Raw genomic sequence first — 27,151 nt, forward strand, 5'->3', positions numbered from 1 at the left:
CAACCTTGCACCGGCACGGATTCTGGTCGGTACCGCACTGGAAGCACACGACGGGGAACGGAAGGCAATCCATCTGGTCTGGCCTTGGGACTTTGTCGCTAGGAGCTACCGTTTCCCCTTATTCGTCTTCGCCTTTTCGTCTCAATTCTCTTGAAGCTGTCTGTTTAGGGGGCGTAAAAGTGGCGTGGAAAAGACTTTCGCAGCCGGTCAGTACTTTGCTTGGCTTTCGAGGTGGATGCTTTTAGAAGATGCAACGGGTGCTTGGCACGGAACCCGCGAGACTTTTTTTTCCTCGGCTAGAGAAAAAGTCGAGTACGGTCGTAGCGTTTTGGATATCGCCTTCTCGAGACGTAACTTTTACGAAGTAGTTCGTCGCCGTCGCCGATACGTCGTCTCATTGAGACCTTTCCGGCCTAAACATGACATGGGAGCGAAGATGACGTTGAGCTGTACCTTGCATGATGTCACCAAATTCTGCCGTCTTGGCGTAGAGCCGCATGTCACTCAACGTAGCTGGCAACTCCATGTGTCAATCAATCATGGTACCAGTTACGTTGCTGCTGGTGGCCGCGGGGCAGGGCGAGGGGCAGGCAGGGCGAAGGAGGACATGACTCGTGTCGGTTCAATTACTTGGTTCCAATAACGATCGTTTACCAAATCATTACCAGGGCCATCTAGGCATTGGAGAGCAAACAACAGAAAATACACCAAAGCAGCAAGACCACTTATCGATGCACGCCCGCCCAGGAAGCTGTGTGTACGTGGATCGTCGCCTAGGATACGCCTATCGATGGATAAGAAGTACATGCACTCCGTGGACGAAGGGGGAAAAAAGCAAAAGCAGCGACTTGCCCAGAGAGGCAAGCCGACAAAACAAAAACCGGGCGATCACTAGGTGCAGGAAACATATGTAAGGCAAGGAATATTGATGAGCATCAGAATACCACCCACACAGGAAAAGGTGCGCATACAGCAGTGCGCATCTTACCCATTGGCCCATCAGACAGACCTACATGACCTACAGCCACCTGAACTAGCTAGCCTCCTGGGCCCTCGCATAATAACTGGATCCCTTTTCCTGCAGTGTGAGAAAAGCACTCGGAAGCGTGGGTGAAGAAGCTGCAAGTTGGTGGTGGTTGGTTTGCCAATCCGTTGGCGATAGTGCAGCAGGTGAACGGCCAACGAACAAACCACGGCTGAGGCATTGAAAAGTCGGTGACTGCAATCGAAGCCATGCACGGCTGCTGGTTTATTTTGGGGACCTTTCTTTCGCCTAAGTATGTAACTGACACTGGCCAGCGAGCGCCTAACCCAAAACCAACCTCTCCTGCCCTCCAAGCCCCTCCATCAAGAGACTTTACTGTAGGTACTAGCTAAAGGAGACCAAACGCCCCCCACTGTTCGGTCGCTTCACAAACCGGCGCGGTAGTGGGCAGGGCAGAAAAGCGTGTGCCGGGAATGACCTTGTTGATGGAAACGGATCCCTATTGTGAAAATGCATTGCTGTTCTTTCGGAAATCCGAGTGGGTAAACGAGGGAATCCGGTTCGGAAATCGCATTTGCTTGCTGGCTAGCTCTCGAGTTCGAGGTAGGGGTAGGGGATTCTGTAATTCCCGCATTCTTTTGGGGCGGGCGGATGGATGGAATCAATCGCGTGTAGTTAGCTGCCGTCGTCCGCTGGAATTTGAAGTAGTGGTAGTGAATGCGGCAGCTAGAAGGCAATCTGTCCGCAAGCTGCCCGCTAGAATTGGAAGGTCTTACAGAATTGGCAATACAATCACAAAAAGAAGAATCACGAGAAGAACCATGCGAAGAATGTGTTTAGGTAGAAAATGTTTTTTCAATTTAACCCAATAGCCTCTGTTGGTACAGAGGGCGATTTAAATCCCTAAGTAGGAAAAAGCAAGCTTCGTCTTTGCAGAAGCTGCGCTATGAACGCCGTGACCTATTCTATGCTGCACCTAACTGTATAAAAACCCAAGTATAGATGTCTTAAACTTTTTTTTGTGTAGACCGTAACCAATCATTTCCATCGTATAGAGCGTAGTCGTAGTAAGTAATAAAAGGTATGTAAAAATTATGTTGTTCAGGGCACAATTTACTCGATGGCGGCGGCGTCGTCCTTCTCGCCCTGGGTGGGGTTGATGGTCTCGTCGAACTCCATCTTGAAGTCGTCGCCGAGCTGCTTGCGCAGCGCCGTCTTGACGGCCTCGAGGACGTTGGGGAACACGCCAAAGTTGGCCGGGTTGTTCTCGTCGTTGTCGCCGCCCTGGAAGACACCGGTGCGGACCAGGCACGTGTTCCAGCCGTACATGTTGCCGCCGATGATGTCCGAGGCGGGGTTGTCGCCGACCATGTACACGTTCTCGGGCAGCTTCTCCTCGCCGTGCAGGTGCTCCATCCATGACGTAATCACCTCATCGGCGTACTTGTACGTCGCCAGCTCGGGCTTGCCGTAGACGACACGCTCCAGGTCGACGCCGGTGACGGCGCGGTACATGGCCTCGAAACCGATGCGGAAGGTACCCTGCGACATACGGGGGTCCAGTACTCGGTCGGGCACAGCATGTCACCCTGGGAGAAGTAGATGGGGATGCGCTGCGCGATGGGGTCCTTGGCCATGGTGCCGAGGCGGCCGTTCTCGCTGCGGAGCAGATCCATGATGATCTGCATGTCGGTCGCGTAGTCGCGCGAGTCCGAGAAGACCATGATGGCCTCGATGTTGACCTTGGAGAAGTCGCGGGGGCGCGAGGTGGCGCGCTCCTCCTCAGTGAAGACGCGGTAAGGGGCAATGGTGGGGTCCCAGGCGACAATGTCGTTGGGCACGACGATGTCCTTGAAGCCGTACTGCTCGGCGACCTCGCGGCACTTGTAGCCCTCGCCACCGACGACGAGGACGGTGCTGTAGTACTCGGCCAGAGCACTCATGGGGGTGTGGGACTGGATGAACTGCTCCGTGTTGACGGGGTTCTTGAGGATCTTGGACAGCTGCTCGCAGCGAGCCTTCTCAGGCTTGCCGGAGCCGTTGGTCAGGAAGATGTGGGGATCTTGATGCCCAACTCGTTGTCGCCGTTGAGGATCTCGAGGGCACGCTTGCCCTCGGGAATCAGGCGGTCACCGTGGACCAGGACACCATCAATGTCGAAGGCGAAGGCCATGTTCTTAGCTTTCTTGACCTTCTCGGCCTCGATGGTCTGCACCTGGGCAGCCAGGAGGGCGCGAGTAGGCTGGATCGGGGGCATACCAGGACGCGCGGGGCGTCCGTCGGCGCCATCGGAGGGGTAGTGTACCGAGGACAGGCGAGACTGACGCTTGGATCTGGGGATGGGCAGCGATGTGCCGAAGGAGTTGCGGGAGCCGCGACGATCCTTCATGGAGGGGGACATGCTGAGGTTGTGCATGTACTTCTGAGCCTCGGAGATGGAAGACCGCGTGGCGGGGATCTCAATGGCGCCATCTCCCTTGTGCTCACCAGGAATTGCGATAGAGGCGTGGTGTCCGTTGGCCTGAGCCTCCTGGCCCTCAGCGGGGGGAGCGGTCACGTTGACCTCGTTACCCTGATCGGCAGACATGGTGATGATGGTAGTGAGGGTGGATGGGAGGATGTGGTGAAGACAGTTGGATGGATGGTGGTATCAAACTGTGGCTAGGTTTGGATGATCGTGTCCGAATAAGTTCGAGGAAAGAGAGTAGATACTGGCCTGGCAGAATGAATAGAAGATAGATAAACTGATATGATCGAGACCTCTTTCTGACGTTGGTAGGCGGGGGATGCTAAGGGTATTTATTCCCACTATGACGGCAACATTGCACGCATCTCCGGTAGGGACCTCGTCTCTTTTCCCGAATATACTTCCCAGGCGTACTAGTTGAATCCGAGATAAAATTCGTTCATCCGTATCCCACTTTGTTGTAACTCCGTACAGTACCACGGTACATGCCAACTAACTGTATGCAGGTAACTTTTTTCCTTCCCTCGATGGCGATAAGATTCCTCCAGTCTCCTCGCTCGGCCGTGCCCCAACATTGAGTGATAACGGAGACCCCATTATCTTGATGGCTGGCACTGGTGACTGGGGCGGATCTCGCGCTTGAACCAAGAATAACCAGTGGCAGGATGCGTTGACAGGGTGCCGGCCAGGACCCTGAAACGACCACGTTGGTATAGCGGTTTGACTCGAACGAACTGGAGGAGGGCCAAAGGCTGCCAAAAGGGCTAGTAGTTGCCAGCAGCGCTCGTGTGGCTTTCGCAGGTGGCAGGCACTCACAGGGCTCGCAGGCTCGCAGGCTCGCAGGCAGACAGGGCCCCCTTCTAACCTGTGCAGGCATACGGCTCTACGGCAAGCGACTGCTGAGACGATAAGGGATTGGCGTCCGAGAAGAAGCCGTGGTTAGGCCACCGGGCCCACCGAATCTGCTCCGCCGTGAGGAGGATTCCGGATGTGCTGATGCAGAGGCTCCGTTTATGTGACATCATTCGGCGGCATGTCCATTAGTGTGCGCGCTGGTCAGCGGCCAAGCAGCCTACTCGGCCGGTGGGGGGCTCTTTGCCAGCTTGGGGGTGCGTTGGCTTGGCTGGCGTCGATCCTGGGCCATGCGAAAGCCCTGCAAGCCTGCAAGGCCCTGGGCGAAAGAAGCAAACAGCGTGCTGGCGTGGAAGGCCTAGCAACTTTAGCAAGGCCTAGCAAGGCCCTGGCCCGATGCTGCAAGGCTTTCTCAGCCTTTTGCCTCACCTTTAGCCGGATTGGGCGGTGACAGCCGCAGATCCATGGTGTTTAAGCTTTGGAAAAGCCTGAAGAAGGAGACGCCGCTAGGACTACCTCGTCGGCTTGTATGTACCTCCTCCTCGATGCTGTTCCTTGACTCGCGGTGAGACTGCGCAATAACCATGGCAGCAAATCAGAAGGCCGTGTTTGGCATGCATCAAGCGGCACACTCTCGCGTTCTTCGGGGCATGATGCACATGCTGAATTTCATCACTTTTCCTCGGATAGCTCGTGCCAAAACGTAGGTATTTCGGATTCGTGAAAACACAGCCAGACGTTGCACGGGGACATTTCAAAGTTGAGCACGCTTTCAATATGGCATCAAAAGAATCAGCCCCCCGAATTTACATTTTCGATGCACATGCATACATACATACATACATACATACCAGAGGCGTCCATGATAGGTAGAGATAGATTACTGTGCTGCATAGACTGACTTACTGTAGTTGCATACAATAAAGCGGTCCGTTAGTCAAGGTATTCCTGCCTAAGGTCCACTTTGGAATCAAGCAGAAACGGCGATAGACTGCGTCAGTGGCCCCACGGCGAACCCCTCCATTACCCAGAGTCTCACGACAAAAGAGTTTTCCTCTCGTACGGTACCGCCTCGCAGCATATGATGTAATGTTTCTCCGATATCTAGGCCAGAAGTCCTTTTGACCGGCCGATCCTCTCCCTACCTTGACAGTTAGAGGCTATCCTTTTTTCCCATACATACCAAAAATATTCAGCAAACTCCCCCTACCACCACCAACCCAACAGCCTAAGATCTGATCTATCCACAATCAGATTCACACATACATACCATACTATACCATACCATACCATACACAATACCCTCAACTACAATCAACATGGCGGCCGCACAGAAGATGTTCAAGCTGAACAACGGCGTCGAGATCCCCGGCCTCGGCTTCGGCACCTTCGCCAGCGAGGGCTCCGTAGGCGAGACCTACAAGGCCGTCATGTGCGCCCTCAAGGTGGGCTACAGGAACCTGGACTGCGCCTGGTTCTACCAGAACGAGGGTGAGGTTGGTGAGGCTGTTCGCGACTTCCTCAAGGAGAACCCCTCGGTGAAGCGCTCAGACATCTTCATCTGCACCAAGGTCTGGAACCACCTGCACGAGCCCGAGGAGGTCGAGTGGTCGCTCAACAACTCGCTTGAGAAGTTTGGCCTGGACTACATTGACCTCTTCCTCGTCCACTGGCCCATTGCCGCCGAGAAGGACGACAAGTACATGCCCAAGATTGGAGCCGACGGCAAGTACATCATCAAGAAGGAGCTGACTGAGAACCCCGAGCCCACGTGGCGTGCCATGGAGAAGCTCCAGGAGAGCGGCAAGACCCGCGCCATCGGTGTTTCCAACTGGACCATCGATGGCCTCAAGAAGTTGCTGTCCTTCGCCAAGATCAAGCCCACCGTCAACCAGATCGAGATCCACCCCTTCCTGCCCAACGAGGCGCTCGTCAAGTTCTGCCTCGAGAACGACATTCTGCCCGCCGCCTACTCCCCACTTGGTTCGCAGGACCAGGTCCCCAACACCGGCGAGAAGGTGCGTACCGACAAGACCCTGAACGAGGTGGCCGACCGCAGCGGACACACGCTCGCCCAGGTCATCCTGGCCTGGGGTCTGCGCCGCGGCTACGTCGTGCTCCCCAAGAGCTCTACCCCCTCGCGCATCGAGAGCAACTTCCAGATCCCCGAACTGTCGGATGCCGACTACGAGGCCGTCAACGGCGTGGCCAAGGGCCGTCACACTCGGTTCGTCAACATGAAGGACACTTTCGGATACAACGTGTGGCCGGAGGAGTCGGTCGAGGCGGGCACCGCCGTCGCTTAAGCGATTCGTTACGTCGGGAACGCGATGGCTGTACACTAGATTGTGACCAGTGGAAACACCACTGGATGGCGTCGACCTTGCTGTTTCATATCGAAGGCGGCGCAGCCAACAGCTTTTTAACGTAGATAATGAATAATGACATTAGAACAAAACCTCTAGACGGTATCCATAATAATAGGTGACAATTGCTGCGGCCGGCGTGCGAGTCAAGTAAGTAGTATCAGGACGTAGTCGTTGCGTGGACAAATCCAAAGGGGAATTTTGTGCGAAGGGGGTTGAGGGAATCGTGGGATTCTTTAATCTCTGGTAATTTTCCTGGCTCCGAAATTTCCGGGTGATTGATTAGTGGCTGAAGATGGCACTTCGCTTCCATGATCAATCCACCCAAGCCAAGCCAAGCCTAACCTAGAGCCTGGCATGGCATGGCACCCCACGGTTTGGGGCTGGTGAACAGCGCCTGAACGCACCTCGTTTTTTTTTGCTCGTCCAGTTGACCTCTGAACCGCGCCTATCGCTATGTTAGCGATTTGATTAATGCTGTGACACCGTTACACTTTATTTATTACATTCAAAAATAGAAACGCCCAATCTTCAACCAGGACGTAGTGCTCCGGGGGCAATCCAAAGCCCAAGCCTCTCGCATCCAAAAATGTACCGCAATTTCTCATTTTCCAACCGATCTCAATCAATGCCTTATGACGACGGAGAACCGCAGGATGAAAATAACCATGTGGCACGGTGACCATTGTGGCATGGAACCGTTGAGCGCCCTCGGCTGGACAGGCGGTAGGGGTAGGTGGCCGGCAGTTCGGGTAGAAAAAAAGAAAAAGAAGTAGAGCACTCGGCCTTCCTCGTGCCAGCTATTGTCGCCGAGCCATGCTGTAGCAGCAATCATTGATGGACTCGCTGATTTGTGCTGTCACTTGTGGGCTGTTGAGCCGTGATCGTCATGGTTGACTCGGGCGGCATTACTACAGCAAGCAGCGAACCCCAACTTTTAGAGGGTGATTTCTCATTAACAGTGGGCTCGACGGACCGACTGGTTCACCTGGGACTTGGGCACTTCTCTGACTCTCCGTGTGTCAACCGTCTCTCCTCGCGCGCAGCAGCGTCGTCAGCACGAAAAGGTCGGCTGGCCGGTGGGTTGGCCAAAGTGCCGGCCAAGAGAAAAGTACCTACCTACTGGTGACCTACAGGGCCTATCTCCGTGGCCTACCTGCAGCGCGCCTCGGACGGTACACAGATCCCCCCCGGAGCCAATTCCAGCTGGAAATTTGGCGACGGGTGCAGCCTGATATTATTATCGATATTTGAAATTAGCCATGGCGTCAACCCGTAGGGGACATCTCAGGCGAAACCTGCTGCATCGGACCCAGGGACGTGGTCGAGGCGCGCGCATCTCCTTCAAACCTAAACCGACCGAGGGGTGGCATTGACGTCGCTTTAATGCTACCATCTCCCACCTGAGCTAGGCACCCGAGCCACGATATCATGCTCTGATCATCCCTAAATCCCCAGCATGGCATCGCATCGGCGCCGGTGGGGTTTGATGCACGAGGATCATAGGTGGTTGCATGTAGATGTGTGGTCGTAGCTAGCTGGGCTTCAACGTGTTGGTATGCCATCCATCACTGATCACCTTCGGCCTTGGAGGAGCCCAGCGGGCGATGGGTATGTCGATGGAGACAGGCCAGGGCTACGCTCCCATCATCACCCGTTCGATCAGGCATCTTTCGGCCACCCTGGTCAGCATCGAGCATCCCGGAAGGCCGTAGAACCCTACCTGTATGCGACAACTACCGCCCGCCGCCTGCAGCAGCAGGCCAAAGCCGTAGATTCATTCGTCGACGTCCTCCTCCCTCTGGCCTACGCTGGCCCTACCCAACACCTAACGGACAGACTTTCTCAAAGCGGAACCAAATATTGGCTTGGCGGCTGCGACCTTTAGCGCTGGGTGGACCCCTAAAATACCACCACATCCGGCCATTCACGACGGATCCTAATTAACCAAACCCTCTGAACCCTCCAACATGGCCCAGCAACAAAGCAGCACGGCGGCCTGGGACGCAGGCGCAACCAGGTAAATGAAATCGCTCATCTTTCGGGATACGAGGACACGAGGAATTGGGAGAGTCATGTCTGCGTCCGACGGGACCCCACGAGGCCGTCGATGCCGCAAGGATTGGCCACGGAGAATAGAGAATACCTAGCTGAACCAGGGCCCAGGTAGGCTGGCGGGCTGCCAGGCCGTCCCATTGCCAGCCCATGCCATCCCATCACCATCCCTAGCACCTAGCCCATCCCACGCAGCCACGCCCGGGCTGTGGCCTCTCGGCTCCACGTGGAACGCGTGGGTTCTTGCTCTGGCGTGGGATTCAATTTCCTATGCAGATGTGGTGTGAGGATGTCGCTTGCTTTTTTTTTCTCTCTGTGCGTGTGTGTGTACCACTACATTGAGCGTGTCTTAATTTTTAACGGGACACGACACGTCTTACCGGAAGCCAGGACTAGGGGATCCGCCCACACGCGCTGGCGGAGGTTAGCGACTATCGAATCGGAGACGACCTCATCAGCCAAAATCGCCCATGCTGTGGAGTTTCCAGCAAGGCAGCCCCAGGGCCCCCCCAAGGGCGATATGGATGCATTAGTGGCTTTTCACGATGGTGCCTTTTTTTGATAGTCACAGGAGGTCTCTGTGCTCGGGCTGGGTGGTCAAGCGTTTGGAACACAGGCACACCATACACACACCCCGCACTGGCAAAAGCAAAGCCGATTTTTACTTATGACCGGCGAGGTCCCTATCCTGAGCTCGCTGGCGATCCCCGTGTTGTTCCCTGATCCAAATATCTTACCACGATATTTAGTTTCTGCCCAAACTAAAGATCCAACGGAAAGTCCTATCGTTTAAAACCATACCTAGTCGCATCCTCCTTTCGACTACACTACTACACACCTCTTTTGTGGCTGGCACCTCATCACACAACAACTACTACTACGACTACCACCACACTCACTCACTCACTCAACCACAAACCCTCTTTACCTTCACGTCCTTCGTTGCTGTCACTCACCCTCGTTCGTCTCCCACCCTTGCACACACACACCGCCATTATGCATACACACGTTTGCCAGATCTGCAAGACGGAATACTCGTCGTCGTGCTGCTGGTATTGCCATCCTACCAACAAGGTCGACCCTCCCACCAAGGATACTCAGCTCTGAATCATCGAGCTTCTTCACACAAGTCGACACCACTACTAGAACCACAACAACTACAACCACCACAACCACCAAAACCATTTCTGCTTCGCCTAGCGCACCATCATCTCTCACTCCTCACAGATGAAATCCGTGTCGCTGATACCTCAACGAAACGAGGCCACCATCTCTACCATGATGGCCACCTTGGGATGATTACATACACACTTTTTACATTTCGGATTCGATAGAAGCACGGGAGAGCCCGTCCTCTCACACAATCCACTCGGACACTCTCTCAGGCTGGGCACGGTGTTTACTTCTCAATGAGATAAGGGGTCGCGTACCCTTCACCACCCACCATACCACAGCCATGGTCGAACGCATCCTCTGCAACAAGAGCGAAAGGAGCCCAACGAAACAACGGGGCTGTTTCATTCGCTCTACTGCTGGCGGGTGCGTGTCGTAACGTCTTTCGGCCACGAGCCGCCCCTTGAAGACTTCACCCAGAGTCCGTAGGGGGCTGCCGTGTCGAGCATGGGAAACGAGATGCTTGCGTGACAATCGGGTCGCGATGCATTTTCATGATGGGGGCGCATTGGGATACCCAAACCTTTTTTGATTTGCTCTGGTTCCATTCACACTATTTTTATCAGCGGGCGTTGGTCAGGATCGTCCTTTTTCTCTCCAGGCGTTGGCGCGCGGTCGGGTCAAAAGATCAATTGATGGATATATTCTTATTCGGGACTGCATTTACACAAGGGCTTACACACACACACACTACGCTTCTCCGTCCTCACGCACTACATTAGCTTACATTTCCCACATACCTCCTACACCGTCCCCCTCTCTCTTGGAATCTACTGGGGTTCAAACAAAAAAGCACTTGGGAGGAAAATCGAGAGAGAGAAAAGGAGAGATGGTGTAGAATTCCTACACACACATACAAGACAGCCGACGCGCTTGCCTACATTAGGGTACTACCAGTAATATTTAACAGGTAACACATCAAACATCACATCATACTACCTACATGTACACACTCAAACAACTCTTCTAGAAAGAACAGGCAAACCTTCTAGACCAGACCCGATCTGTCGCGATCATGTATGTACGTGAAATTCCTCCGGCGGACAAATCTCTACCAGCCACCCTGCCCTGGAGGATTGCCGAGAGATGGCCTGATGCTTGCTGCTTGCTTGCTGCTGTGGTGTAACCAATGCACTGACTGCTGCAGCCGTCGCTGGCTGGCTGCTGTTCTGCCCATGCCCAAGCCCGAGTCCGAGAGTCAAGAGTGAGAGTGCTTACATTTGGTGGTGGGGGCATCTGCATTGCAGCATCCGCAGGTGCTAGTGCCCAGTGCTGTCGCTAAGTTCCCAAACGCCCCACGCACAGCTGGCTGTCGCGGGGGGGTTTAACATTGCGATTTGTCGGTCAGCAATAAAAAAAAAGTCTCCAAAGTCGCAGTCACAGTCACAGGCACAGCTGCATGACCAGCTTTTTTTTCTTGCTGCAACTCCATGATCTGTGGGCAAAAACTCCAGATGGTGTATGCCTCTTGACATAATCATCGTCAGATTTGCATCTCGCAGCCTGAGAGAGGGGACAGGTTCCCCGTTGTATGTGCCCAAAAATGGCCCTTTCCACGCCCTTCGCAGTACATACAGGTGGGCAGACAGAGCTGGTAACAAACAACAAGCAAAAGTCAAGCATTCGCTAAGCCTACCAGGGGTCCTTTCCCTCTACCGGGAGGGCTTAGCGGGCATCTGCCGTAATGAAAAAATTCCGCTACCCAAAATGTTGTATCTGGTAAATGACGCCCGGCCGCAGGTAGCCGTTTTGGTTCTGGTCTGCGTGCCCGCCTGTTTGCCTGTGTGCCTGTGTGCCTGTCACGTTGCCTGTCTGTTTGAGTCCCGTCTCTGACTCCTTCCTTCCTCCTCCTCCCATTGTATTTCCCGGTGTGTCCCACCAGTGCCCACCACGACCCCTGCGAGTGCGTTCCCCTCCTTGGCAGGCAGATCCGAAAAGCAACAACATGCAGCCAGCAGCAACCCCCCAGGCAAAAACTGTCGATCATCGGGAATGAGACTGCCGGTCGAAGCAAGCAAATCTGTGTTACGCCATTGCCGCTACTACTAGGTGGTGTCCCCCCGGGTCCTCATTTTGCACGACTGCCGCCCGCATCACGCTTCAATTAAGTTAGGTAAGGAAGGGAAGGTAACTGCTTTAGGCATGTAGGAGAACAACTGCACACTGCACGGCACGGCACGCAGCGAGCGAAATGTGGCAGGCGCACAACCAACCTTGTCTTGTGCGTTGCGCCTCGGTGGGTGTGGCTTTGCCTTGCTCACACTTGACGGTAGCCCCCGCGGTTCCATCGCGGGCGCGTTGATTGGTCATTGATACTTCTTGATATCTCCCCTTCCTCATTTGGGAAACCCTCACGACCATGCTCAAACGGACTTGCATCATGACGACAATGTAGGACCTACGCAACTACCTACTACATATCATGTAGTATGGATTGGTCTTGCAATATGAAAAAAGATGAAAGTTGCAAGAGCTGTTCGTGCTTTCACATGCGGCTTGTCCAATCCGCTGCCCGTCCAGATATCCATAACGAAACTTGAAGAAGGCGCGGTGCTTTGAAGCGGCGGCAGGGCCATGCTTTATGTCTGGTAGGCATATACATGGAAACCACGAAGATAACTCTCCTATTGCGTCTAATCCAGCGCACGCCTGCCTTCGTTCAATGGCCGATGGTTTCTGAGCGCTACCTACAGCAACTGCCATATGGCCCCTGATAGCCATGCAGATGCCCTCGCCCTTGCCAGGACATCGCTTGACCATAACTGATTACTGACGCATCGCTGGCAAGATGCTATGGGTTCCTGCTTTGTCTTCATGTCGTCTTGGAAGTGAACACATTTCTTGATCTCTGGACTTGGGCTCTGGCATTCTCTTCCCATCTCACATTCTCCTCCAAGACAGGTCGCTTGACAACATCCTCTCCCCATCACACGTTCTCCTCCAAGACCTCGCTTGGTAACATTCGTTCAAGTCACCTTCTCTGATCAATCTCGGATTAACCCTATACGCACTTGCAAGACAGGCCACCCTTCACTTTGCACTATCGACCCGTCCTGGGGCATTCGAAGAACAACTGGCCATCCCTCGTTTGGCCCATCATGCTTCTCACTGCAATTCTCTCTCTCTTCTGCCTCGTTGGCTTCGCTGAACCAATCAAGCCAGGTTTCATCGAGTACAATATCACCCAGAGCGACGGCACCGTCGTCCCCGTCTACTTCCATGAAAGCTTCGTCCCGGACAACACGGAAGCGGGTGCACCAGTAGCACAGGAGGCAGTTCCAACAGCTCCATCTCAGGAGCTAGATGCCCATCAAGACTTCGTTATCTCCTGGCACTCTGATCCCACTATCGGACGGCTCTGCACGCTGAAGTCTCGGTCATGCACGACCACCGACAAGTCGGCCATCTGGGATGATTGCGTTGTTCTCAAGGACGGGTTCGATGCCACCCCTGGCTATTGGGACGTGAGCTTCTTCCAGCAGCGCAACCTGTACGGTATGCTGGGCTTCTACGGCCAGTGCATTCTATCTCTGGCACGCGATGATGACCATATCAATGACGGTGCACAGTAGGCATTCATGGACCCCGACAAACTGGAGTTGGCACTGACTATAGCAGGATCTCTACCGTGGACGTGACTTCGTGGATGACCAATGCCGGACGGTCTTGTAGCGTCGTGTACCCCGGCAACGTCATTCGTGTGGGTGCAAAGGTATCACTCGACTGCCCAAACACCGGGCCCGACGGCGGCCTTGCACGACTCAAGCTGTGGATTCACTCGCCTGATGGTGAATTCAATTCGAGACGAGCTGTGGATGTTCCGAATCTTTCGGAGTCGACCCAACCACTCGAGCTTCTCACCACGAAGTGGAACAATACACTCTTGCCCGTACCGAAGTGCATTCTAGGTACTCGCGCCTGTCTGACTACCGAACAGTCGCCAATTTGGGACGACTGCAAGCGACTACAAACGGCCCTCGATGTCACGACAGGATTCTGGAATGTGAGCAACTGGCTCGGTCAGGGCCGCTACAGCGAATTGATCTTCAGCTATACATGCAGTGTGAATGTGGCACGCGTTGATGGCCTCAACCAGATTGCCCAGTAAGTGTTCCGGCTCTATACAAGGCTAGACTTAGTACTAATTGTGCTGTAGAATCTCGTCCTACGATGTCCGTAGAAGACTAGCGGAATCCAAGACATACTGTGCGCTGAAGTATGCCCCCGGCGAACCCGACCATGTGGAAGCAACCTTCGCGGATACGTGTCCAAATATCCCGGTCGCTAAAGGTCCCTCGAATGGCATGGTGGCGATCAATTTCTGGGTTACGCACCATTGATAATTCTAGTAACGTGTTTGATTCCATTGAAGTGGTTTGTTCACTGTTGGGGCTACGATACATAGTTAATGGGAGTATAGTGCTGGAAGCAGGGAGAGGATGGTGGTTGTGGTTGAACATGAAGACGCTCACGGCATTTGTCTACAATCTTGGCAGGCTACAGCACCGGGGAGTTATATTTTGAGAGGGTGCAACATATGCTATGTAGTCGGCGGGCTATTGTTTTTTGACAGATGGGAAGGCCGTAATTTCTGGTATTCTCTAAGAGCTGTCTAATGGTGTCAATAACAACCTTCCGCGGTCTGCTTCTGCAACACAGCCCTTGCCCGTAGTCACCATATCGGAGTTCACATAATGTGTCACTATAAGCCAGTCACAGACCTTGATTGGTTGATAAACTTGTCGACATCGTAGTGCCAAGATGTTGTATGGACTGGATAAGTACGGCAACTGGCGAGTTTGGCCTGGCTAATATCGATGTTGCGGAGCGGGCAGGGATCTACATCGCCAATTGACACTCCGCATTCAACATCTCGCTTGGCCGGGATTGAAGAATGGGGGAGCGCGGGGAAGTTCCTTCAATTCGCGGGATTTCTCCTGCTGGACACGGGAGCATGCGAGCGCACGTCATCATCAAGGAGCTCGCATGCCGGTGATGGGAACCCCTCTTCGATGAAGGCGTAGATGGCTGGATGGTTAATGGAATTAGCATTCGGCGTACTTGGTCCTTGATAAAGCGCCGATGTTTCCCTTCTCTTTGCAGCTCCTGCACGCTTCGTTGCTGCCAATTGTCTGCCTTGGTCGTTCATGCACGCCCTCCCACGCACACACGCACACAATATGCAGCTTCCCACAGCTCTCCTCCTCGCCACCGGCCTCGTCGGCGGCGCCGCGGCGCAGACCCAGTACGACGAGGAGCTGACCGTCAACACGACCAGCGGGCGCTACACGGGCTTCGTCGACACGGCCACCGCCCCGGACGTGAACCAGTGGCGCGGGGTCCGGTACGGGCAGGCGCCCGAGGGGGCGCGGCGGTTCCTGCCGCCCGTGGCGGCCGAGGACGACGGCTTGCACCGCTACGCGCGCGACTGGCCGACGGTCTGCGTGCAGCAGGGGGCAACTACACGGGGCTCTGGTGGGAGCTGGTGCCTGAGTTTCAGCAGCAGGATCCGCAGGGGGAGGACTGTTTGTTTTTGAATTTGTGGGCGCCGCGGAGGCCGGTGGGGGCGGGGGGCAGAGGGGGAGGGGAAGGGGAAGGAGAAGGTGCCAGTGATTATTTGGGTTTGCGGCGGGGGATTTCAAGAAGGAGGGGGCATGCGCCGTATCAGGTGCCGGATCAGTGGGTGCAGAGGATGCAGACGCATATTGTGGTTACGTTCAAGTGGGTGAAGCCTTATCGGCCGTATCGTGATGGTGGTAAGGATGCCTATGCTGACTGTGAGTCGTGTTGGTTAGCTATCGACTCAACGTGTTCGGGTTCCCTGGTGCCAATGGCGCGATGACGAATGCAGGATTCCTTGATGCAAGACTGGTGTAAGTACGGCCCCTGGATGATGCAAGAAGAATCAATAATCCGGCTTGCTGACGAGTATGAAGAGTTGAATGGGCCAAGAATAACATCGAGGCTTTTGGAGGTGATCCGGAACGTATGGTTCTATGGGGCCAAAGTGCAGGTTAGCCAAAGAAGTCAAGACGTCAGTTGGACTGCCCCTAGCTAACAGTACCGCAACAAGGCGCCGGACTGACTGCTTCCTACGTATACGCCAACGGCGAGGACCCCATCATTGCCGGCGCCATTGCCAACTCCGGAACTGTGGGCATCGGTCCCGGCTCGGACGATGACAGCGGCAGTGTCAATAAGTTCTCGCAACTCGCAGACATCGTTGGCTGTGGAGGTCTGGACGCAGAATCGGAACTCGCCTGCATGCAGGGAATTCCGGCTCAGACACTCCAGAGCGTCCTCCAGTCTCGGCGCGAGGATGTGCCTACGTTCGGGGCGGTTGTTGATAACATCACCACCTTCTCCAACTACACCGGAGAGGCTTGAGAAAGGATTGGTGGCTAAAGTGGTACGTTTTCCGGAAGAAGAGTTAGGTAACTTGACTTGGAAGACTGACTGCATCGATGCAACAATACAGCCTTTGATCACGGGGACTACTTCCAACGAGGCGGCTGCCCTCGGTGGTGGATTTGACAAGAACGCAACTACACCACCCCCAAAGCCGCCCAATAACCCAGTGGGCGGCTTCGACTGCAGCTTGCGAGAGGAGCTCAAGTTAGTCTCCTTGACAAACTCATACAGAATGAGACTCGTCGTGCTAATGGGGTGAGCAGAGATCGGCTTGATAATGGCCATATCACCTATCGTTACTTGTTCGCGGGGAACTTCTCCAACATTACCCCGCGGTACTGGCTCGGAGCCATGCACAGCTGTAAGTTCTCGATGCCACTTGTCTGGTCAAATCAAGCGGAATATTAAACAGCCTCTGATTTCAGCCGATCTGCCCCTTATCTTCGGGACGCACTACCAGTTCCGTGGGAATTCGACTGAGTTGGAATGGCAGACCAGCTATGCGATGGAAGGTTCGTACCCCCTTTTTCTCTCCCAAAAGCAATCCCTGTTCTTTGTGGCGGTACCTTAGAGGCCACCAACTTTCTACCTAGAATCACTAGCTAACTTACCATCTCTTCATCCAGACATGTGGGTAGCCTTCGCCACAGACCCCTACAAAGACCCCTCTACGAGCAGCGGATTGGTATGGCCCAAGTACAGCCTTGACGGAGAGACGGTGGTCTTGTTTGGGAATGGCACTGAGGCTGCACAGTTGGCTCCGCCGTCGGTGGCCGACATCAGTGACTGTTCGGATGAGTAAAGGGGCATATGCCTGCTTTATACGAGTGGTCATGTATGCAACCACGCTGTCTACGAGTTGGGCAATGTCCGTGATGTTCAGGCAGGTTCTCCTGAGGAAACCAGCATTAGGCCTTCACTTTATATGATAATGAGAGCGATGGCATGGTCACGATCGGAAGATCGAACGACTACGTGGGATTGAAGCGAGTCACCTGGAAACTAGAATGAGCACGAGGGTTTGGTGTTTATTCATTATTAGATATTACGGATGTCTGTATATCTCGCTGATGTCCCTTTCTGTTGCGTATAACTTTGTGTTGTCTTTTCAACCGATGTCCAGTTTCCCCTAACAGTCGGCGGGGGTGGAGGTCGGCCAGCTCGGATAATGCGAGCACTATTCTCGCCCGTTGTTGTGATGGGCCAAGTACGTATGACAGCAAGCTTTCTCAGGCGGTAATGCTACCACCTGCAGACAGTTGAGGCCAGCCATCCGGACTAAGAGGGAAGAGTGACTCGGCGTCCAATAAATCGTGAGAAACTAGGTCGCCGCACTTGTGGTCGCATTGTTACGTGTTTCTCTTGGTTCAGTCTTTCTCTGGAGGATTTAACCTGTACTCCTAAACTTCTTCGCTCAGAGACATATCTTTTCACTGTATTTAAGACAGGTCCTCTGGTATCTCTGTGGCCTCTGGTGTCTCTGTGACCTCTGGTGTCTCTGTGGCCTCTGGATGGTTTGCCTGATCTGACTGGTCTGATTCCTCTGGCATAAGGAAACATCCGCTGCCCCCGTATATACTATTCTGCCATAAGTGGGCTTGCACAGCCAACGCGATCGTAGGAGAGAACAAGAAGCCATCAATGCTTGGAAAGGGATGGTCATTGTCTCGATAGACTCTGAAATGATAGAAGAAGGCATCGTGATGTGGTTCCCAGTAATGAGGATTGCAGGCGATTGACGCACAGCCCAGGTTCTCTATTTCCCGGAGCGTCTCGGCGGCGACGACCCTCAGCTCGTCGCGCAAAGCCTGGAGTCTGTTGGCTCTCGGGGCGTCGTTTAGTGCCACGGCGAGGCTTTGCGCATACTCGATGTAGTGGTCGTAGTCAGCGGCGTGGTTCCCGCTCTGCCCTGGGAAGTGGCTGAATTGGTTCCTCAACTTCCTGGCTCCATCTAGAAGACGGTAAATTGGTACACCCGGGATGTCGAACTTTGCGCGATAATCGTCGTATAGGGCAGCCTCGAATCGTACTTCCTGAGGGCCACCGGGGAACTCGCATCTCCAAAGCCGGGGTCCGCGCCTCTTACAAAAGTCATGGAAGGCCCCCTTACTGCCAGAAAGCGCCTCGGACAGAAGTCGGTAGCCGATAACTGAGGGGATTACCATGTACGATGCTGCGGGGTTCTCCCAGCTGGAATCACAAAGGCGCGTCTGTTGTTTCAGGGCCTCAACCTCTTCGGCCGGCACAGGGGCCGGCAAAGGGGCAGGCGGTTCCTTCGATGATTCCTCCCACGGGTTCTCTCCGAAGCCATTCGTACCCCACAAGTTCGACTCATCCTCATAGCAATCCACCATCGTCGCTTTCCCATCCTCTGAGCTGCCCCAAACTGCGCTCCGTGGATTACGCGAAGACCCGTAGATTGCTTTCTCGTACGAGGATACAGTGTGTTGCATGTATGGATAGACCATTGTAGGGTACGTTACTTGAGGCATCGTAGGTGCCGGCTTGGTCGGCGCAGGCCTCTCTTCCTCCGCTCCCTTCTCTCGGTTCAAGGAGGCGATAGTCGGTCGGAGGTACGACTTGTCGGTCGTTTCGGAGGGTTCTTTCAGCTGTGGGACATTGCGCGGCGCGCTTGGTTTGACCCTGCGTCTCAGGATGCCATTCTCAAGCTTGAGCTTGGCAATTTCCCTCATGAGGCGCTTATTGTCCTCGTTGAGTGTCGCTTGGTGGGACGCCATCCTGCTTGCTGACGAAACAAGATGGGTCTCTTGTTGATGAGAAAAGGGGAAAAAAGGAACAGAAGGAAAAGGAAATAGAAGCTGAATGCGCTTGGTGCAAACAACTGCGTTATTGTTTTGTTTCTTGGTAAAGTGAGAAGTGTTGGGGATGAAACGAAACAAATGCAAGGATGAATTGAGGAAGGGCGGTTAGTAGGTCGCAGTTGTTGCGACAAAAGTGGATGGGAAACATTTGGTGGTGGACGATTTTCTACGGCAACACGGATCAAAAAGCCCCTTACACCTAGCATTCACACTTTGGTCACATTGATTGTGAATTCGTGTGTGGTCTTCCAGGCCCGGGGCCTTTAGACAATTGTTTGTAGACTGAATTGAGATTGAGGGGCGTATAGTCACTATTGGACATTAGAACATCTGCGTATCTCGTGGAAGCTCCTTTTCTCTTGTAAATCTCGTCACCGCTATCCTCGATGGTGAAGGATATCCAGTTGGCAGCGACAGTGACGTTCGGCTATCAGGGCCGTCGACTAGGGGCTGTCCAGACCGCTGTAGCTATGGGACATGTTGCAGCTTAAAACCCCGGACCTTTGGCGATCTCCAATTCAGTGGCAATTGAAGACCATCCTGGGGACAACAATTTTGACGATAGTAGCAGCCGGTATCTAAACGAGCAGCCCACCAAGGCAACAATGACAACGTGCTCCCCAAAACGTAGGCTAGACATGTTTCCCTTAGCCATCTGGCAAACGTGCACAATGAAATGAGCCCCCTCGTCTCAAGACGCCCGAGGGCGCATTTCCGAATCGAAATTTTCCGTACGGAGGCGCCCTGAACGTCAGTGATGATACGCTCGAGGAGTGGAAGGCCGCGATGACCAGAGACGTCCAGGACAACCATGGAGGGGACCTCCCAGCGCCGGACGCAGACATATTTGCTAGTTTTTACCTCCGACCGAGACGCGGAAGAACCGGAGATGGACCAAAGGCAAAGGTGCGGACGTGCTGGCGGAAAAGGGCACCAAAGGCGGTATGGTCCAGCTGATCGGCCTAGTTTGAGCCTGTAGCTTGGAGATAAACTCTCAGCCGTCGTTTCCTTCCATATGAGCGGAGAGAAGGGTTTCTGTCGCGGCATCTCTGAACATATTGCCGAGGATGGTGTCGACCTCGGATTTGAACGGGGTAAAGTTGCCCCCTATATGCTTCGTAAAGAAGGGTTGGTTATTGTAATCTCCTTTGAGGGCGACGACGATGGCATCGTCGATCTTCTTGCTGGTGATAACACTCCCTGAGCCGCCATACAGTATGACCTTAGACGATAGAACCGTGGTCAGGGAGTCGGGTGAGGCTTGCCCAGTGAAGTTATGAACATCATGCTTGTGCTATTTGTATATTGCCCTACGACTGTTTCATGGAGAAATTGGATAACAATCATAACGATTACACGACTGATACTCAAAAACATTCCATCAATTAAGAGATATTTATAGATGTATGAGTTGTGTATTAGCTATTAAAGTGTATCAAACTCGGTACGAGTTGCCAAAAGCTCTTTGTACGATATGGTGCTCCCGATCCACTTTTCTCCAGATGGGCTGGGGACTCACTTGGCTCCAAATCTCACGTCCAGGCTCTCCGGACGCCTGGAGAGACAGGGATCAGCCAAGTCATGGGCGAGTATGTGATGTCGTCAAACGTCTGGATACAGGACGTTACCTCCGTTCCTAATCACATGCATCTATTTGTTCTGTTGGATCGTTTTCTCTGATATTGGTGTGATACTCAACGTAATCCTCGGTGTATTGAACTTCCTGATGAATCGATCCGCCTTCTTGATCGACAAAACTGCCGCTGGTGTTATTGACATCACCTTGTGGATCGTTCAGTAAATCCTCCTCCTTGTGTGCAATGCATTCCTCGCCAACCTTTGACTCTTCGTCATCTTTGACGGAACTATCTTCATCGTAGTTGGCTTGCTGCCACATGTATGCATGGGCAGCCAGTGCAACGAGAGGCGAGAACCCATATTCGTCCTTCGCAAAGCAAGGGTCTACATCATGTTGGAGCCACGTGGCAAGAGGCAGAAATTCCTTGAAGTTGTCGAAGAAATATTTATGATGAACCTCCCACTCGCGTCGAATGCATACCAACGATCAAGATCCGAGGGCCTCGATCTTATCGTAGGCCTCGGCTGCCACCTGGGCCAGCTCTTCACGCACCTCCCTGGCTCTAGCCGCTCTTGGCGCGTCGTTCAACGCCACGGTGAGTGTGTGGGCGATCTTGAGATAATCGTCGATCCGCTGGGCGTTCTCATCCTGAGTGGAGAAATGGCTACACTTGTTGCGTAGGTTTCTCGCTTCTTTCAGAGCCTTCGCCACATAAGCGTTACTTTCGAGATGATTGCCGGAGGCCATAGGGAAACGAAGAAACCAATTGACCTCTACCCATTCGAAGCGAACCTCTGCGTCGCAGCCGGGAAACTCCATTTCGTAAAGGCTGGGTATATATACCTTGCAGAAGCTGCGGAACGCCCCTCTGGCAAGATCATGCGCTTCGGACATGGCGCACCAGGAGAATGCAGACGGTATCCTCATATACATTGAAGCCTTGTTTTTCCAGATGGGGACTTCCAACCGCGTTTCCTCTTTTAGAGCTGGGGTCTCTCCCATGGGATGAGGCGTGCCCTCTGGAACATTGCGCGGCACCGGTCTTTGGTTAGGGTCCCTCCAATCTATTGGGTCTGGCTTTGGAGGGACCCAAGTCGAGGTATCGGAATGTGAGTTGGAACTGTCTGCGCGGCTCTTAAGTCGTTCCGTCCATGGGCCTTTGGGTGCTGTCATCTTCTCCCGAGTGGATTCGGTGTGACGTAGGTATCCAACCGGCTGCCATAATTTTCCACGTATACCAGCCCGATGGGTGACGTCCACGAGCTTCCCGTCGTCGTGAGTGTATAGTCTGTTGTGCGTGCCCTTGAACAGTGACGGTGGCGGTGGCTTGGACGTCGAGCCCGTCTCTGCTGCTTTTGCTCGATTGGTCGATGCTACGGTGGCACGAAGATACGATTTTGATGGTGCTGAGTTCTGCTTTGCTGTTGAACCACTGCTCAAAGTGGCTACGTTGTTTGTCCGATCATGCTGCTTGTCGACATTGCTTTGCAGAGCCGCATTTTCAAGGCTGAGTCGGGCGATTTCGGCCTCAAGGCGCTCAACCTTGGCTTTCTCAAGCCCCAGTTGATGTGTAGCAGAACCAATGTAGTGGACCATTTTGCATTCCCGAGGAGACGAGTGCTAAGAGGAGAAGAGAGGAGAGAAGGGGGTTCGTGGCAGAACAACAATGTTCTTGGTATGGTTGTGTTCTGGGTGAATCTACTAAGGATGAAACAAAATATTCCCACGGAGAAGGAATGAAAGATGGTTAGTGCATCGAAGTTGTGTGGATGAGAAAAATACGTAGAAGGATTTCTGGGCTGAAGTGTTCAGTAAGTAGGATTGAGCATCATTGAATGCAAACGATAGATACGTATCGCCAACTTCGCCATATATACGCCAGTCACATTATTCTCACAGTTTCAGTATAGAAATTACGTCAAATAAGACAATGCGTTGAAAATGTACTAAACCTCTTGGCACTGAAAAGAAAAGGGTAAAAGCAGGTTATGTAATTGTATATTAAGTACTGGACACAGTATAAACAGACGATGGGTTTATCCATTCTGAAGATTGGAAAGATTAGGAGGAGCATATGGATGGCCACGTCTATATAGAGATATAGGTTCATTCATCTAACAGCCCCATAGATTGTACTTTGCCTTACAGAGGTAATTGATCCAAACTCAGATTTTGTCGTTGTCATCTCCACGCCTCGACAGCAAGCCAGACCGCCGGTCCATGGTGGTACTCTTGCACACCATGATCTGCTCTGGCAGCCACGTTTTGTAGGAACCATTCGTGGTGAGGATTCCACTCCCGGCGAAAGGGCGTAACAGATGCGAACCCTAGACTTTCAATCTCCTGACGGGTCTTCGCGGCCAGCCTTCGCAACTCATCCCGGAGCTCCCGAACCTGTAGTGCCCGCGGCTCGTCGCTTAGGGCCACGACGAGAGCTTGGGTGTTCTGTAGCAGGCGGTCATACCCCACGACATCCCATTGCTCTGGCATGTAGTGACAGACTGCGTTTCTCAGAGGAGTGACGCAACGGAGAGCACTCGAGGCGCCCAGGAGGATTGCACCCGGTGTATTGTCGTTGCGCCAGTGATCGATATAGGTCTGGACCATCGGAGTCTCCAGGAGAATCGTGTGCGGTCCGCTAGGGAAGAAGTCTCTCCAGATAGACCACTGGTAGCAGAGGCAGAAGTATGACCACGCCTCCCTGGCAATGTTAAGTGCCTTGGTCAGGAGTCGCAGTCCCGCGGTGGACTCAATCTCGACATAAGTCGAGGCTTTATTCTCGAACACCGTGTCGTAGATGCGTGTTCGGGTGGCCAAATGAGATGTTTCTTCCTCGCCAGGAGCTACTTCCTCAGCAAGACCTCCGTCATCGACAGATTCTTGCCCATTATCAACTCCCCACAAAGGAGGCTCCGTGATCTCGGAGCTAAAGTAAACGGTACCATATTTAAAATGTTATCTCCTTCTTTAAAAAGCTGGCAAAACAAATATGCTAAAGACACGAAGACGTATAAAAAGTACGCATAAACATCTATTAATTGCGCCAAATGGGCGCTCTTCAGTGCGCCAAGTCCATGTAGCGCCATAAGACTTTCTCGACAACAAGAGCCAGACGACTAATTGATTTATAGAGTGTAGGGAATTAATCATCATCATGAGCACGAAGGTCCCTTAGCAATCTACCTGCTACTTGGGGCGTTGGCCATCGCGAGCTGGAGATTTGGTATGATCAAGCCAACCAGAGGGCTGTCATCATTTGACGCGTTATCACCACCCCATCCTTTTCTCACTCTCAACCAGACTCCCCAGTTGGTGAGTGCTCCCCATAATAGTTCCGATCCTCCCCATCTGGGCCCTGTCCCTACTCGTCTGACGTCTCCTCCTGGGTCCCCTCTTCATTACCTTCGACCATTGATCGCTCCCTCCATGCCCGAAGGGCCAACATGATGGCTGGAGAGAAGTTTACACCGTCCTTCTTGAGGCAAACATCTGCGTCTGAGCAGGCATCGGAGAAGCTCTGGAAAAACGACTCGTGATGGGCTTTCCACTCATGCCTGGTTGGGAGAATCGACGATAAGCCCAATGACTCGAGCTCGTCCAGTGTTTCGGCTGCTACCCTGCCGAGCTCGTCTCGTAGTTCGCGAGCTCGAGTCGCTCTCGGCTCGTCGTTGAGGGCTATAGCAAGGGCTTGCGCCATAGTGAGGTACGTGTCGTAGAGCCCGGAATTCATCCACTGGCCTTCGAAATGGCTACATGCATTCCTCAGATGCCTGGTCTTCCTTAGAGCCACTATTATTTCGATGTAGTGTTGAAGTGGTTTTCCAGTGGGGGCATGGGTATGTGGCTGATATATTCGTCGATCCGATGGTATTCTAGGAGGACTTCCTGCTTTCCGCCGGGAAACTTCTTTCTCTGAAGTTCGGGGACATGCTTCTTGGAGTAATCGTAGAACGCCCCTTTGGCGATGACATGGTGAGCTTCTGTCATGAGGTCCCAGCCGATGTCAGACGGAATCTTCACAAAACTCAATGCTTTATTCTGCCAGACTTCATGGAGCCGCGTAATTTTCTCCAAGGCTAGAGTCGGCTCAACAGAATCAGTTGTCTCAGAAACATCGTCGAGTAATGTGGTGGTGTCCTCCTCATCGTCACTCTCAGTGAATGTCGTGGATTCCAACTCGTCGGGCTCAAAGGCGGACTCGGTCTCGATTGGCGTTGATGAGCGAGGATTTGCCTTTATCACTTTGCTTCGCGTCTTCCGGCTGGATGATACGGTGGCCTGGTGAAAGCTGTACATCGAGCCCCAATCCGCGCGGAGATCTGCCCCAATCATATGCGTCACATCGACGAGGTTCGCATCGTTGAAGATGTAAGTCTTGCCGCTGTTGCCCTTGCACAGCGTTGCCGGGGGCGGCTTAGGTGTCGCGACGAGCGCTGCCGACCTCGTTCGGTTGGCCGAAGCAGCGGTGGGGCGAAGGTGAAGGCGGCTGGGCTTGGGTGTCATGCCCAACTGTTTTCTCAACGCGTCATTCTCGAGTCTGGTCTTAATAAGCTCTCCATTGAGACGCTTGATCTCTGACTCTAGCCGCTCCGTCTTTTCCTTTTCGAGGCCCAGCTGATGAGCAACTGGGGCAATGTAGGAAACCATCTTATTTCTTCATGGTAGTGGGTGTCGAGAAAAAGAGAGAGAATTTTTGCTAGAGAGGACTGCGATTTGCTGATGTTGGTTCGTTGGGTGAACTGGGTTGAGCTAGAACGAAATCCTTCCAGGGAATATGTACCGAGAGAAGTTATGTGCATAGAAGCTTTCTGATAAAATGATGGGACAATTGTTGTGTACCAAGGTGCATTTACATTTTCAGAAGCTCTTCATGGTCACCTACGATTCACAATGTAGACACCATTGGTGTGCCACGTCTGTTTACATTGAATGGATGTAAGCGCAGCCACATTGATAAACCTCGTTTCGAAAAGCACGGTTGGGGACAAATTTGCTGGACAAATGTGCTGATGATACACTGCAACTGGTTTCATAGGGACCGGCAACAGGTAGTAGAGCTAATGGTGAGGATTCAGAGCAGATGAAATAGTAATTGAGCTTTTATATACAAAACTGCGGGTGGGCGATCTTGTGCCTCAAATCATTTAGATTCCTCTTTTGTTCCTCAGTTCCGGCAGATCGAGACTCTGCCAACTGTATTCCTCCAGACTTAGCATGATGGTGGGACTGAACTAGAGATACCCAACAGTAACTTTTGATCTTTAAGTGTAAGGGCAAAATAGTCGTGGAGGGAAACCCATAGTGCATAGAACTTGAAACTCGGGAGGATATTCTCCCAGGAGGATTCGGTTTGCACGCATCAAATGGGCTGCCATTCGCCGAGACGTATACCAGCGTTCCGTCCTCGTGGGTGTATTGACTGTCGCTGCTGCCCCTGAAAAGACGTAGCGGGGGTGGTTTGGAGGGTGAGCTCGGTCCTGTTGATCTGGACCAATTGACGGACGCTGCGGTCGCGAGAAGATACGATCCTGATGCCACGCGGTTTTCTCAAGCCTGAGTCGAGCAATTTCCGCTTTCATGTGCTCAACCTTGGCTCTCTCATGTCCCGACTGCTGAGCGGCCGAAGCAAGGTAGCAGAAGCCTGATGAGTGCCTGAACCATAACTCTATAGTAGGCAGCTTATTTTAATCTCTCCTTGCTCGAAATGTCTGTCGTTAACGGACGGTTGAAATGTCTTATCGTGGGCAGATGGCGGGCTTATGTACCGAACAAAGAGAATCAGTGCCACGTGACTAGACCACAGATAAACAGGGGCAAACAAACAGCGAAGCCTGTACGCATTTGCAAGATGTTGATTGCAAGCAGGGGTAAATCACACATGTGTGGTATAACATGACATGGAAGACATGTTTGTATATCGTTTGAGAGCCAAAGATTGCCAACGTACCTGATAACTAGGATGTATATCGCATGGAACAAGAAGAGTTTGAAGATCATCGGATAATCCCCGACCCTAGCCCTGAGCTACTAAACTACGTGGCCAAAGCTTTGATTGGGGGTTATATACCAAAGAATGCACAGGCACGTTGATTCCCTGAGGGGGTTACGACTATACACAGCACTGTGTCGACTTAACGCGGTGCAGTGTGCCATGTGACTTCCCGCTACGTGAAACAAAGCTACAGTAACACAATGCCTTAGTCTCGGCGGATGCTCAAGAGATCCGAAGTCATGGGACCGTCTTTGAACTCGATGCCCTAGAGGACAAGAGCGTGTCCCACGTGGTGATGGAGTACGGCAAGGAGCATATAGGTTCTGAGCTGCTACTTCACCCTGACCCAGGCTTCTGGGCTGGATGGTTTACGATAACTGCCGACGACCTCGAAAATGGAATCCATGTCATCAGCCAGGAAATTGTAGAACACCTTTGTAATTGGTCCG

The 27,151-nt window shown here is 53.0% G+C and overlaps 8 protein-coding genes across 8 annotated transcripts; 3 read left to right on the forward strand and 5 right to left on the reverse strand.

Moving 5' to 3' along the window:
* Window positions 1-2,098: 2,098 nt before the first annotated feature.
* PG997_010171 (uncharacterized protein) lies at window positions 2,099-3,572 on the reverse strand (the record flags this gene model as incomplete). Its single annotated transcript, XM_066814486.1, is given in 3 exon segments — window positions 2,099-2,527; window positions 2,539-3,047; window positions 3,092-3,572. The coding sequence occupies 3 exon segments, from the start codon at window positions 3,570-3,572 to the stop codon at window positions 2,099-2,101; spliced, it is 1,419 nt and encodes a 472-aa protein (XP_066666448.1).
* Window positions 3,573-5,623: 2,051 nt separating this feature from the next.
* Window positions 5,624-6,610, forward strand: PG997_010172 (reductase; the record flags this gene model as incomplete). Its single annotated transcript, XM_066814487.1, has 1 exon — window positions 5,624-6,610. One exon carries the CDS (start codon window positions 5,624-5,626, stop codon window positions 6,608-6,610), a length of 987 nt encoding a protein of 328 aa, XP_066666449.1.
* Window positions 6,611-12,996: 6,386 nt separating this feature from the next.
* Window positions 12,997-14,238, forward strand: PG997_010173 (uncharacterized protein; the record flags this gene model as incomplete). The annotated part of the gene is made up of 3 exons (XM_066814488.1): window positions 12,997-13,466; window positions 13,517-14,002; window positions 14,055-14,238. 3 exons carry the CDS (start codon window positions 12,997-12,999, stop codon window positions 14,236-14,238), a joined length of 1,140 nt encoding a protein of 379 aa, XP_066666450.1.
* An 840-nt stretch (window positions 14,239-15,078) lies between these two features.
* Window positions 15,079-17,111, forward strand: PG997_010174 (carboxylesterase; the record flags this gene model as incomplete). Its single annotated transcript, XM_066814489.1, has 8 exons — window positions 15,079-15,383; window positions 15,694-15,771; window positions 15,835-15,911; window positions 15,972-16,240; window positions 16,377-16,513; window positions 16,573-16,670; window positions 16,735-16,821; window positions 16,936-17,111. The coding sequence occupies 8 exons, from the start codon at window positions 15,079-15,081 to the stop codon at window positions 17,109-17,111; spliced, it is 1,227 nt and encodes a 408-aa protein (XP_066666451.1).
* A 637-nt stretch (window positions 17,112-17,748) lies between these two features.
* Window positions 17,749-19,047, reverse strand: PG997_010175 (uncharacterized protein; the record flags this gene model as incomplete). Its single annotated transcript, XM_066814490.1, has 1 exon — window positions 17,749-19,047. One exon carries the CDS (start codon window positions 19,045-19,047, stop codon window positions 17,749-17,751), a length of 1,299 nt encoding a protein of 432 aa, XP_066666452.1.
* A 2,149-nt stretch (window positions 19,048-21,196) lies between these two features.
* Window positions 21,197-22,306, reverse strand: PG997_010176 (uncharacterized protein; the record flags this gene model as incomplete). The annotated part of the gene is made up of 1 exon (XM_066814491.1): window positions 21,197-22,306. One exon carries the CDS (start codon window positions 22,304-22,306, stop codon window positions 21,197-21,199), a length of 1,110 nt encoding a protein of 369 aa, XP_066666453.1.
* Window positions 22,307-22,891: 585 nt separating this feature from the next.
* PG997_010177 (uncharacterized protein) lies at window positions 22,892-24,407 on the reverse strand (the record flags this gene model as incomplete). Its single annotated transcript, XM_066814492.1, has 2 exons — window positions 22,892-23,636; window positions 24,076-24,407. The coding sequence occupies 2 exons, from the start codon at window positions 24,405-24,407 to the stop codon at window positions 22,892-22,894; spliced, it is 1,077 nt and encodes a 358-aa protein (XP_066666454.1).
* A 95-nt stretch (window positions 24,408-24,502) lies between these two features.
* Window positions 24,503-25,357, reverse strand: PG997_010178 (uncharacterized protein; the record flags this gene model as incomplete). The annotated part of the gene is made up of 1 exon (XM_066814493.1): window positions 24,503-25,357. The coding sequence occupies one exon, from the start codon at window positions 25,355-25,357 to the stop codon at window positions 24,503-24,505; it is 855 nt and encodes a 284-aa protein (XP_066666455.1).
* Between the last annotated feature and the right edge of the window lie 1,794 nt (window positions 25,358-27,151).

This window comes from Apiospora hydei (assembly GCF_038363865.1).
Source record: "Apiospora hydei strain CBS 114990 chromosome Unknown utg000007l_segment0_segment0, whole genome shotgun sequence".
In the NCBI taxonomy this organism is placed as follows: Eukaryota; Fungi; Ascomycota; class Sordariomycetes; order Amphisphaeriales; family Apiosporaceae; genus Apiospora; species Apiospora hydei.